The sequence below is a fragment of the Pempheris klunzingeri genome, chromosome 20 (assembly GCF_042242105.1).
Source record: "Pempheris klunzingeri isolate RE-2024b chromosome 20, fPemKlu1.hap1, whole genome shotgun sequence".
Lineage (NCBI taxonomy): Eukaryota > Metazoa > Chordata > Actinopteri > Acropomatiformes > Pempheridae > Pempheris > Pempheris klunzingeri.
This window is the reverse complement of record NC_092031.1, coordinates 383,675-396,174: the sequence shown is the minus strand read 5'-3', so window position 1 is coordinate 396,174 and position 12,500 is coordinate 383,675. Positions and strand designations below refer to the sequence as shown.

At 50.1% G+C, this 12,500-nt stretch overlaps 2 protein-coding genes across 3 annotated transcripts in view; one reads left to right on the top strand and one right to left on the bottom strand.

Moving 5' to 3' along the window:
• Nucleotides 1-12,500, top strand: part of lipf (lipase, gastric) — a 133,015-nt gene that overhangs the window by 9,437 nt on the left and 111,078 nt on the right. Inside the window, exons 9-11 of the mRNA XM_070852339.1 lie at nucleotides 623-691; nucleotides 789-899; nucleotides 1,366-1,489. Coding sequence (XP_070708440.1) covers nucleotides 623-691; nucleotides 789-899; nucleotides 1,366-1,488 — 303 coding nt within the window. The 3' untranslated portion in view covers nucleotide 1,489. The remainder of the gene's footprint in view (nucleotides 1-622; nucleotides 692-788; nucleotides 900-1,365; nucleotides 1,490-12,500) is intronic.
• On the bottom strand, nucleotides 2,659-6,127 carry ankrd22 (ankyrin repeat domain 22). Of its 2 annotated transcripts, none has more exons than XM_070852354.1 (6): nucleotides 6,079-6,127; nucleotides 4,982-5,173; nucleotides 4,802-4,909; nucleotides 3,790-3,867; nucleotides 2,903-3,001; nucleotides 2,659-2,810 (listed from the first exon to the last, which is right to left on the bottom strand). In XM_070852354.1, exons 1-6 carry the CDS (start codon nucleotides 6,097-6,099, stop codon nucleotides 2,733-2,735), a joined length of 576 nt encoding a protein of 191 aa, XP_070708455.1. In that variant the 5' UTR covers nucleotides 6,100-6,127; the 3' UTR covers nucleotides 2,659-2,732. The 2 variants fall into 2 exon arrangements, with proteins under 2 accessions (XP_070708455.1, XP_070708456.1); XM_070852355.1 differs by having other exon boundaries at nucleotides 4,802-4,903.

Genomic DNA, 12,500 nt, shown 5'->3' with positions numbered 1-12,500 from the left:
CACACACTCACACACACTCACACACTCACTCACACACACACTCACACACACTCACACACTCACTCACACACACTCACACACACACTCACACACTCACTCACTCACACACACTCACTCACACACTCACACACACACTCACACTCACTCACACACACTCACACTCACTCACACACTCACACACACACTCACACACACTCACACACTCACTCACACACACTCACACACTCACACTCACTCACACACACTCACACTCACTCACACACTCACACACACACTCACACACACTCACACACTCACTCACACACACTCACACACTCACACACACTCACACACTCACACTCACTCACACACACTCACACTCACTCACACACTCACACACACACTCACACACACTCACACACTCACTCACACACACACTCACACACACACACACACTCACTCACACACACACTCACTCACACACACACACTCACTCACTCCCCCCCCTCCCTTCCCCCCCTCTCTCCCCCCCCCCCCTTCCTGGAACTGTTTTAACCGACCAATCAGCACCAGGCTTCAGCTGGTCCAGATCAGGTGAGTCCGATCTGAGTTCAGTCCTGAAGGTGTCTGTGGGTCTTTCCAGGCCGTTCATGGAGGGAAGCTGATGGCGTTTGACTTCGGAGAGGCAGGAAACATGAAGCACTACAACCAGGTGAGCGTGAGGCCAGCTCCTCCCACCACCTCTGTATCCGCCTCCAGGAAGTTCAGGTCCTGATCCCCTCTGTCCCCGTCCGTCTGTCCGTCCTCAGTCCACCCCCCCTGAGTACCGCGTCCAGGACATGAAGGTTCCCACCGCTCTGTTCTCGGGGGGACACGACACGCTGGCGGACCCCAAAGACATGGCCGTCCTCCTCACCCAGGTGAGTCCTCTGATCCAGTGTGGCACCAGCAGACCTGATCCAGGTCTGATGTGGGTTTGGCTTCATTCAGACACATAGTTTGGGTACAGAAACGGAGGACCAATCGTCTGTTAGTCAGTTTATTAAGATTAAAGTGACCTATCGTCAGCTAGTTATTAACGAGTTTAGTCAGCTGACCTGCTAACGAGTTATTAATGAGTTTAGTCAGCTGACCTGCTAACGAGTTATTAATGAGTTTAGTCAGCTGACCTGCTAACGAGGTACAGAAAGTGAAGCACAAACGTAATCAGTGACTTATTATCAGATCTGTCTCTACCCGTCTGTCTCTACCCGTCTGTCCCTATCTGTTTGTCTCTACCTGTCTGTCCCTACCCGTCTGTCTCTACCTGTCTGTCCCTACCCGTCTGTCCCTATCTGTTTGTCTCTACCTGTCTGTCCCTACCCGTCTGTCTCTACCTGTGTCCAGGTGTCTAACCTGGTCTACCATCAGCACATTGACCACTGGGACCACCTGGACTTCATCTGGGGTCTGGACGCTCCTCAGCAGATGTTTCCGTCCATCCTGAAGCTGCTGAAGGAGCACCGCTGAGGTGTGTGTGACTGAACACACCTGAGCTACAAGCAGGGGACCATCGTATCGTCAGTGTGCAGGTGGACCAGCAGGATGATGAAGACCACTGTGTGTGTGTGTGTGTGTGTGTGTGTGTGTGTGTGTGTGTGATACCTTCTACCATCTGACAGCTCGAGTTACTTCATGAAGTTAAAATGTTAAAAAACGTTTAAACTTTCTAAAAACCTCAAGTCAAGTGTTATTTTAGTGTTTCATCACTGGTGACCATGTGACAGTGTTTGAACGCTGTAGCTTGTTGCTAGTTAGCGGGTAGTTAGTACTTCATCACCAGATTGTAGAAGTTTATCTTGTTTTTCATGTTAGCGAAAGCTGTCGTATAAACGTAGTACCTCAGATCTGTACTGTTAAATGCAGTACTGAAGCAAATGTACTGCGTTACCCATCAGCCTCAGCTGCTATCTAGCTCATGTTAGCATGCTACCACGCTAAAGCAGGAAGGCTGGTTTTTACCTTTTACCAGTTTAATAAGACACCATGTGACATCGTCCGACTGTGTTCAAACTTTTGTTTACATGACGATCAGCTGTGAAATAATCACTAATCATAATCAATAATGTTTTAATCTGTATCACACTCGTATTTCTGCTAAATATGAACCTGTTTTAATTCCACGGTTCAATAAATCTTTTAAATCATAAACCTCACGACACCGTGACCTTTCTTATCTATGAACACGCTAATCTCTTTCAGAGAGTTGATGCCTGTTTGCTGCAGAGCTGTATCAGAGCGTGGTTAGCCTAGCTTAGCATGAGAAAAACTAGCCAGTGTAGCCATGAACGGCTAGCGGTTTATGGCTACCTGATATTTTTTAGGAAGCTAAATGAATGAAAACAAAAACTAATGAAGTTAAAAGATGCAAAAACATTTTTGTTAAACAAAATAAAAATGAGACTCAACAAGAGAGCCTGAGAAGTTTAGGAGACAAACTAACAAACCCACTTTTAAAGCTAATCGAAACTACAGTGACACTGAGAAAAAGTCAAAACAAAATAAAAACTAATGAAATATAACTGATAACCTCAGTACACAGACTGGTAGCAGGGGAAAACTGTTAGCCTAGCTTAGCACAAACACAACCCTAAAATCATGAACCTTCCTCACAGTGACTAGAAGCAGAAGAAGGTGGATCCATCTGCAGATTTCACTTTAAAGGATCTGAAGTCACAGCAGAAAAGTCCTGTAACAGTCAAGGAGTCGATCCGTTATTGTTTCTTCTTCAGCATGTTGACGATCTTCTTGAACTTCAGCCTGGTGGCGATGTCCAGCGGCGTTTCTCCGTCCTGCACAGGAAGAAGAAGAAGAAGCATCAGGATTCAAACTGAAGGCGTCTCATCGGGTCACAGGAAGCTCGGTGGTGCGTTTGTGTTCGTACGTTATTCTGGATGTCGGTGTCGGCGTTGTTCTCCAGCAGCAGAGGAACCAGACGCTGACTTTTCCTCTGACAGACGTAATGAAGAGCTGTGTTCCCCTTCTGCACAGAAAACACACAGAACGACCAATCAGGGAACACTGAGAACACCAAGACGACCAATCAGGAAACACCAAGACGACCAATCAGGAAACACTTACAACACCAAGACGACCAATCAGGAAACACCAAGACGACCAATCAGGGAACACTGAGAACACCAAGACGACCAATCAGGAAACACTGAGAACACCAAGACGACCAATCAGGGAACACTGAGAACACCAAGACGACCAATCAGGAAACACTGAGAACACCAAGACGACCAATCAGGAAACACTGAGAACACCAAGACGACCAATCAGGAAACACTGAGAACACCAAGACGACCAATCAGGAAACACCAAGATGACCAATCAGGAAACACTTACAACACCAAGACGACCAATCAGAGAACACTTACAACACCAAGACGACCAATCAGGAAACACCAAGACGACCAATCAGGAAACACTTACAACACCAAGACGACCAATCAGAGAACACTTACAACACCAAGACGACCAATCAGAGAACACTTACAACACCAAGACGACCAATCAGGAAACACCAAGACGACCAATCAGGAAACACTTACAACACCAAGACGACCAATCAGAGAACACTTACAACACCAAGATGACCAATCAGGAAACACTTACAACACCAAGACGACCAATCAGAGAACACTTACAACACCAAGACGACCGATCAGGAAACACTTACAACACCAAGACGACCGATCAGGAAACAGCCCGTCCAATCACTGAGGTATTTTCTAGTTAGAAATAAAGTTTCACGTGTTCACTCACATAGTCGACGGCATCGACGCTCACGTTGCAGCTGAGGACCTCCTTCATCAGGGCCGCAGTCTTCCTCTGCTTCTGCAGCTGCACACACACACACACACTCTGGTGGGCGGGGCCTTACAGATGTTAGCGTGCTAGCGTTTAGCTCATGAGTTCACTAATGACCCCTGTGAACGAGCGTCTGTACTTCTAACCAAACTAACAGTGTTTCACAGCATCAGCTGCTAATCTACCTCACAATACAGCAGTTAGCCAGCTAGCATTAGCCGGCTAATGCTAGCTGGCTAATGCTAATGCCCCAAGCACTTCAGAGCCAGGGGGCGGGGCTAAGGCAGAGGTAGGAAAGTAAAAAAAGTGAGGAGGTCAGGAGGAGGTCAGGAGGAGGTAAAGTGGAGGTCAGGAGGTGGTCAGGAGGAGGTAAAGAGGAGGTCAGGAGGAAGTAAAGAGGAGGTCAGGAGGAGGTCAGGAGGAGGTAAAGTGGAGGTAAAGAGGAGGTCAGGAGGAAGTAAAGATGAGGTAAAGAGGAGGTAAAGAGGATGTCAGGAGGAGGTAAAGAGGAGGTCAGGAGGAGGTAAAGAGGAGGTCAGGAGGAGGTAAAGATGAGGTCAGGAGGAGGTAAAGAGGAGGTCAGGAGGAGGTAAAGATGAGGTAAAGAGGAGGTAAAGAGGAGGTCAGGAGGAGGTAAAGAGGAGGTCAGGAGGAGGTCAGGAGGAAGTAAAGAGGAGGTCAGGAGGAGGTCAGGAGGAAGTAAAGATGAGGTAAAGAGGAGGTCAGGAGGAGGTAAAGAGGAGGTCAGGAGGAAGTAAAGAGGAGGTAAAGAGGAGGCCAGGAGGAAGTAAAGATGAGGTAAAGAGGAGGTCAGGAGGAGGTAAAGAGGAGGTCAGGAGGAAGTAAAGATGAGGTAAAGAGGAGGTCAGGAGGAAGTAAAGATGAGGTAAAGAGGAGGTCAGGAGGAGGTAAAGAGGAGGTCAGGAGGAAGTAAAGATGAGGTAAAGAGGAGGTAAAGAGGAGGTACCATGAGGAAGTATCCCAGCAGCAGGAGGGGCATGAGGAGGACGATCATCAGGTAGTCCAGGGGGGAGAAGGTCGTCCTGGAGACGTAGTGGAGACACGTCCTCTGTTTCTGAGGAGACACCACAGTCTGTCAGAGACGCCGGGCCGACGCCCGCACGGTGACATCGGCAACGCAACGCACCTTATTGGTCAGCTGGACGTCCGCCCCGTTCTCCAGCAGGTACCGGACCGCCCTCTGGTTACCACGGCGACAGGCAGCGATGAGGGGCGTGTCCCCGGAGCTGACTTCCTGGACGTCCAGCTGTGAGGGGTCGTCTCTGAGGGCGAGGTACAACCGATGGACGTCTCCATCATACGCCAACTGACAGGCCGGCTGGGGGGGAGGGAGGAGAGGGGGGGTCGTGAGCAGCTCCTGTCTGCAGAGGATGAACCCGTTTAACCACAAACAGCTAACAGTACTTTTACTTCTAGTACTCTGACTTCTACCTCATGGTGACAAGAGTGGAAGTACAGCTGTTCTATCGCTCTCTGCACACACACCAGACTACATTCACTAAAACAGGGATTTTAGAGAACAGGACACAGGAGCTGCTGCCTCCATCAGTCAGTGTGTGTGTGTTGTTGTGTGACTTTGGTGTTTTAAAGGTTAAATTCAGATCAAACTCAATATTCACGTAACACACAACAACACAGACACACTGACTGATGGAGGCAGCAGCTCCTGTGTCCTGTTCTCTAAAATCCCTGTTTTAGTGAATGTAGTCTGGTGTGTGTGCAGAGAGCGATAGAACAGCTGTACTTCCACTCTTGCCACCATGAGGTAGAAGTCAGAGTACTAAAAGTAAAAGTACTAATACCAGTGTAGAAATACTACTGACTAAATTAGTAGTTTCAAGAGCTAGAAGTACTCTGTACTTTGTACTCAGAGTACACGCTCAAGTACAGTACATCAGAACAGTTCTGAGGTACTTGTACTTTAATGACTATACTTGTACTATAATGTGTGTATATTTACTAGTAATATCACCTCCAGTACTCGTGTACTGTTACTGCAGTTAAAGTACTAATACTGCACAGTTTCTCCCCTCGGAGTAAAAGTACTTCGATACTATTGATCAGTTCTCTGAGATAACGTGTACTTATGCTGTGTGAGGTGGTGACCTCACCAGGTGACCTCACCAGGTGAGCTCACCTGACGGGGCCTCTGACCGGAAGTGGAATCGATGGAAGCAGTGAGGAGCTCGAGCGGCTAAAAGGTGGAAACGTTCCTGTTCTTACCTGAGAGTAAACCAACCCCATGTCCGCCTCAGGAACACACCTGGACACGTCCACGACCCGACACCGTCAGCGGTGCTTCCGCGTTCACCTTTCAAATTAAAAGCCTCTGAGAAACACGCCTCCTTTTCTGCAGAGTTCGATTTTATTTTCCAGGTAAAGTTGTGTATGGAAAGCCAAAAGGGACACGGTCACAGTTTCCACAGTGTTCTCTAAACACTTCCCCTCTACGGTGAAATAAATGAAACAGCTGCTGTCGGTATCATAGAAAACAGTTTGGATGATGTTTGTGGGTTCGAAGGTTTGTTCTAAATCTCATGTTGTCATTTTTATCTTTAATGCATGAAAGCTGCTGCACACAGTTATATTATTACTATTATCATTACTAGTAGTCCTGTAGTACTAGTAGTAGTACTAGTAGTACTAGTAGTTTTGATAGTATTTGTAATATCATTATCAGGCTCGTGACTCCTGCAGCAGCGCCTCAGTTTGGTTCCAGGAAAGTGTGTCAGAGTGAGACCTCTGCACTGATTTTGATTCTGTCTTTGGCAGCAGTGGTGCGCATGTGCAGAGTCGACCCCCCAGTGCTGTGAGACCGGAAGTAGTGAGTGAGTCATCTTCGAGCAGAGAGGATCTCTGGGCTCCTCCATCTCTGACAGAGGTGTTTGCAGCAGCAGCAGCCGGAGCTTTCGCACATTTTACCAGCAGCTTCCTCCCCACCTGCCCCCCCCCACTTGTCCCAGGTACACCAGGGCCGGCCGCAGACCCGGGGCCAGGTTCGGATCCACTAACCCGGGTTATCTGCCCTCTGGGCGCCACATGGGACCCGGGATGCGGGCTGCAAGCTGCGGACATCAAACCGACAACGAACCGGTAAGTCAGGTGACCTCCCGGAGCTTTCTGTTCTGCTCTCTGTCCTCCTCCCTGCTGTCAATCACCTGTGCTGAGTTCAGGGGAAACCTGGACAACTGAGCACGGAGTGAGGGAGTGAGGGAGGAGAGAGAGGGAGGGAGGGAGGGAGGGAGTGAGGGAGAGAGAGAGAGGAGAGAGAGAGAGGGAGGGAGGGAGGGAGAGAGTGAGGGAGAGAGAGAGAGAGGGAGAGAGAGTGAGAGGGAGAGAGGAGAGAGGAGAGAGAGAGGGAGGGAGGGAGAGGAGAGAGGAGAGAGATGAGGAGAGGGAGGAGGGAGAGAGGGAGAGAGAGAGGGAGGGGAGAGAGAGAGAGGGAGAGGGAGAGAGAGAGAGGAGGAGAGAGAGAGAGAGGGAGAGAGAGGGAGGAGAGAGGAGAGAGAGAGAGAGAGTGAGGGAGAGAGAGGGAGAGAGAGAGAGAGAGAGAGGGAGAGAGAGAGGGAGAGAGAGAGGGAGGGAGGAGAGAGAGAGGGAGAAAGAGAGAGGGAGAGGAGAGAGAGAGAGGAGGAGAGAGAGACAGACAGACAGACAGACAGACAGACAGACAGACAGACAGACTCCCTAATTTACAGCCAGATGACAGTCGGTTTTTAAGACTTTTCATTTTCAGCTGAATTAAACACGGAGTGTTTTATTGCTCATTAAACCCTTTGATGTTTAGTGTTTGGAGGGTTTTAATTAAACCTTTCAGTTTTAACATGATTACTAACCAACAGTCTGCCCAGTTTCCTGTCTGACAGGCTGCAGGCGGCGTTTCCTGTCCGTCCAGTTCACAACGGAGGTCAAGGGTTGTTGAGCGGCGGCATGAATGTGGTCAAACAGGAAGTTTGAGTGGCAGATTGAACACACCTGAACACACCTGAACACACCTGAACACACCTGAACACACCTGAACACACCTGAAGCTGCTGACCAGAGTTCATGTTACTGACTCATGTTAAACATCTTGTATGAGGAGATGTTCTGTAGTGCCAGACTACATTCACTAAAACAGGGATTTTAGCTCACAGGACACAGGAGCTGCTGCTCTGCTGCTGCCTCCATCAGTCAGTGTGTTGGTGTTGTTGTGTGTTACAGAGTTTTTGTGTTTGATCTGAATTAACCCTTTAAAAACACCAAAGTCTCACAACAACACAGACACACTGACTGATGGAGGCAGCAGCAGAGCAGCAGCTCCTGTGTCCTGTGAGCTAAAATCCCTGTTTTAGTGAATGTAGTCTGGTGTGTGTGCAGAGAGCGATATAACGGCTGTTTGTGGTTAAACCAAAAGGATCTTCCAGGTGGGTGGGGTTGGCGTTGGGGTTGGGGTTGGCATTGGGGTTGGGGTTGGGGTTGGGGTTGGGTTGGGGTTGGCGTTGGGTTGGGGTTGGCGTTTCGTTGGGTTGGCGTTGGGTTGGCGTTGGGTTGGGGTTGGCGTTGGGGTTGGGGTTGGCGTTGGGGTTGGGTTGGCGTTGGCGTTGGCGTTGGCGTTGGGGTTGGCGTTGGGGTTGGGTGGGGTTGGCGTTGGGGTTGGGGTTGGGGTTGGGGTTGGGGTTGGGGCGAGTCAGAGCCCCTCACACGTCTCCATCTGCTGTTTTCGGAGGCGGAAGTGTGGCGAGGAGTGGGAGGTCGTCTTCTCTTTGTCTCTTTTCTTCTTCTTCTCTGTTGTTTAAGTGGGTGACTCACCGGACGCTTGGTTACCGGTTGTCATGGCAACCGTGGACCAAAATTGAAGGACGAGCAGGGGCGCGACGAGAGGCCCGCTCTGATTGGCTGCTGACTGTTAGCTTTAGCCACCATGCTAGCTGCTCCACACTGAGTTAAAGGAACATTTCACCCAAACCTCCCTGCTGTTGCTGTTGTTTTCTCCCCTGCAGTGAAGCATCATGGGAGGTGGCAGATGGACGAGCCGGCCGTGGGCCGAGCAGAGCCTGTGACACACACACACACACACACACACACACACACCATGGAACAAGACTTCAGCTTGAATACGTTGGTGAGTTCACTGAGTGTGTGTGTGTGTGGATAAACAAGATATGGCTCCTTCAAATTAAAAGCCCAAATCATGAGTGCCTGGAGCCTCCATCATTCTTCTCCTCTTGACCCCCCCCCCCCCCACCCCCCCGCCTCCCGTCCTGAATAGAAAACGTAGTGAACAGAAGAGCGTTTCTCAGGGGGAACAAACGCTGCATTCAGGCTCCCAGCAGGGACCGTAAACCTCAGCTTCCTCCCCTAAGAAACACACACTTCAGCTCAGAGTATCAGGGGAGGAAAGTAACTGAGTACTTTTACTCAAGTACATATTCAACATACTTCTACTTCATTCCAGTTTTTCCATTTTCTGTTACTTTGTACTTTCCACTCCACTAGTATGAGTACTGTGTAGTATGAGTACTGTGTAGTATGAGTACTGTGTAGTATGAGTACTGTGTAGTATGAGTACTGTGTAGTATGGTGTGACTGTGTAGTATGAGTACTGTGTAGTATGGTGTGACTCTGTGTGTGTGTGTGTGTGTGTGTGTGTGTGTGTGTGTGTGTGTGTGTGTGTGTGGTTGTAGAAGAAGCTGGCAGCGGAGCCGGACTACACCGACGTGTCTCTGCCGGCGGCCGAGCGTGTGCGTGCTCTGGGGAAGATGGGCTGCAGCGTGGAGGTCAGCGAGGACGTGGCCCCCCGGCGGTACTTCCGCTCCGGCGTGGAGATGGAGCGCATGGCGGAGGTTTACCTGGAGGAGGGAAGCCTGGAGAACGCCTACGTCCTCTACACCAAGTTCATCACGTGGGCTGACACACACACACACAGTCACACACACACACACAGTCACACACACACACACAGTCACACACACATAGTCACACACACAGTCACACACACACACACACAGTCACACACACATAGTCACACACACAGTCACACACACACAGTCACACACACAGTCACACACACACACACACAGTCACACACACACACACACAGTCACACACAGTCACACAGTCACACACACACACACAGTCACACACACACAGTCACACACACACAGTCACACACAAACACACACACACACACACACACAGTCACACACACACACACACACGGTCACACACACACACACACGGTCACACAGTCACACACACACAGTCACACACACAGTCACACACACACACACACACAGTCACACACACACACACACACACAGAGTAAATAGTTGAATCATGTAACAACGGCATGAGTGTATCTGTGTGTGTGTGACTGTGTGACCGTGTGTGTGTGTGTGTGTGTGACTGTGTGTGTGTGTGTGTGTGTGTGACTGTGTGTGTGTGTGTGTGACTGTGTGTGTGACTGTGTGACCGTGTGTGTGTGTGTGTGTGTGTGTGTGTGTGTGTGTGTGTGTGTGTGACTGTGTGTGTGTGTGTGTGACTGTGTGTGTGTGTGTGTGTGTGTGTGACTGACTGTGTGTGTGGACTGTGACTGTGTGACTGTGACTGTGTGTGTGACTGTGACTGTGTGTGTGTGTGTGTGACTGTGTGTGTGACTGTGACTGTGTGTGTGTGTGTGTGACTGTGTGTGTGTGACTGTGTGTGTGTGACTGTGTGACCGTGTGTGTGTGTGTGTGTGACTGTGTGTGTGTGTGTGACTGTGTGTGTGTGACTGTGTGACCGTGTGTGTGTGTGTGTGTGTGTGTGTGTGTGTGACTGTCTCTGTGTGTGACTGTGTGACCGTGTGTGTGTGTGTGTGTGTGTGACTGTGTGTGTGTGTGTGTGACTGTGTGTGTGTGTGTGTGTGTGTGTGTGTGTGTGACTGTGTGTGTGTGTGTGTGACTGTGTGTGTGTGTGTGTGTGTGTGACTGTGTGTGTGACTGTGTGACTGTGACTGTGTGTGTGACTGTGACTGTGTGACTGTGTGTGTGTGTGTGACTGTGTGTGTGTGTGTGACTGTGTGTGTGTGACTGTGGTGTGTGTGTGTGACTGTGTGTGTGTGTGTGTGTGACTGTGTGTGTGTGTGACTGTGTGTGTGTGTGTGTGTGTGACTGTGACTGTGACTGTGACTGTGTGTGTGTGTGTGTGTGTGTGTGTGACTGTGACTGTGACTGTGACTGTGTGTGTGTGTGTGTGTGACTGTGACTGTGTGTGTGTGTGTGTGTGTGTGTGACTGTGACTGTGACTGTGTGTGTGTGTGTGTGTGTGTGTGTGTGTGACTGTGACTGTGACTGTGACTGTGTGTGTGTGTGACTGTGACTGTGACTGTGACTGTGTGTGTGTGTGTGTGACTGTGACTGTGACTGTGACTGTGACTGTGACTGTGTGTGTGTGTGTGTGTGTGTGTGTGACTGTGTGTGTGTGTGTGACTGTGTGTGTGTGTGTGTGACTGTGACTGTGACTGTGTGTGTGTGTGTGTGTGTGTGTGTGACTGTGTGTGTGTGTGTGACTGTGACTGTGTGTGTGTGTGTCCAGGCTCTTTGTGGAGAAGCTTCCTGCTCACAGTCTCTACCATCAGTGCAGCGTCCCTGAGAAACAGCTCATCATGAAGGTACTGACCACTGGGCCTCCTTGGGGGGGTTCTCCTCTTAGAGGGGGGGGTTCTCCCTCTTAGGGGGGGTTCTCCTCCTTGGGGGGTTCTCCTCTTAGAGGGGGGGTTCTCCCTCTAAGGGGGGGTTCTCCTCCTTGGGGGGGTTCTCCTCTTAGAGGGGGGGTTCTCCTCAGAAAGGGGGGTTCCTCCTCCTCCCCTGACTTGGTACATATTTTAAACCTGTACTGTCCCTGATAGGCTGCCTGTTAGCCTGTTAGCCTGTTAGCCTGTTAGCCTGTTAGCCTGTTAGCGTGTTAGCCTGTTAGCAGCGGTGCTAACACTGATGTTTGTCTTTGTCTCCATAGAAACTGCAGGACGTAGCATTTCCCCGTAAAGACGAGCTGAAGAAGCGTCTGCAGGACAAATACAGCAGGGAGCACAGCGAGTACCTCAGAGCCCAGGTGTGTGTCACCGCCCTGTCAGCCAATCACACGGCAGTATTAGTGTGATTGACAGTGTGAGTTTACCTGGTAATCAGATTAGATGACCGATTGATTGACGGGTTTATTTCTGTCACGGAGCTCAAACCCACGGACAGAAACACACACACACACACACACACACACACACACACACACACACACACACACAGGTCGACCACCTGCTCAGCCACCGGTCTATCAGTGATTGTTGATTACTGTGTCCAGAGGAGCCCTGGTGGTGCATTATGGGTATTATTCAGGGGAACGGCCTGTACGTGGTGAGTACTGTATATGTAGAAACTGTATGTGTCAGTGTGAGGAAGGTCACAGCCTCCTCTTCCTCAGCTCCTGGTAGTCAGGACGACTTTTCTTCTTCATGGTTCTCGTGCTGTGCGTTAAGAACAGAATCGCTACGTTGTTTTCCTGTTGGCTCGCAGTCAGCTGATAGCGTTTTAAAGGTGGTCATGTGACTTGCTGTGCGCTCAGAGCCAGGCGGGCGGACGGCGGCTGACGGCTCCGCTGGCGGCAGCTGCAGACCGGCCTCCTCCCTA

Coding starts and splice junctions, on each gene's coding strand:
- ankrd22 (XM_070852354.1), bottom strand. CDS start 6,099: ATGGGGTTGGTTTACTCTCAG. Junction 5,174..6,078: donor TGGGGTTGGTTTACTCTCAG/GTAAGAACAGGA, acceptor CCTCCCCCCCAG/CCGGCCTGTCAGTTGGCGTA. Junction 4,910..4,981: donor ACGTCCAGCTGACCAATAAG/GTGCGTTGCGTT, acceptor GTGTCTCCTCAG/AAACAGAGGACGTGTCTCCA.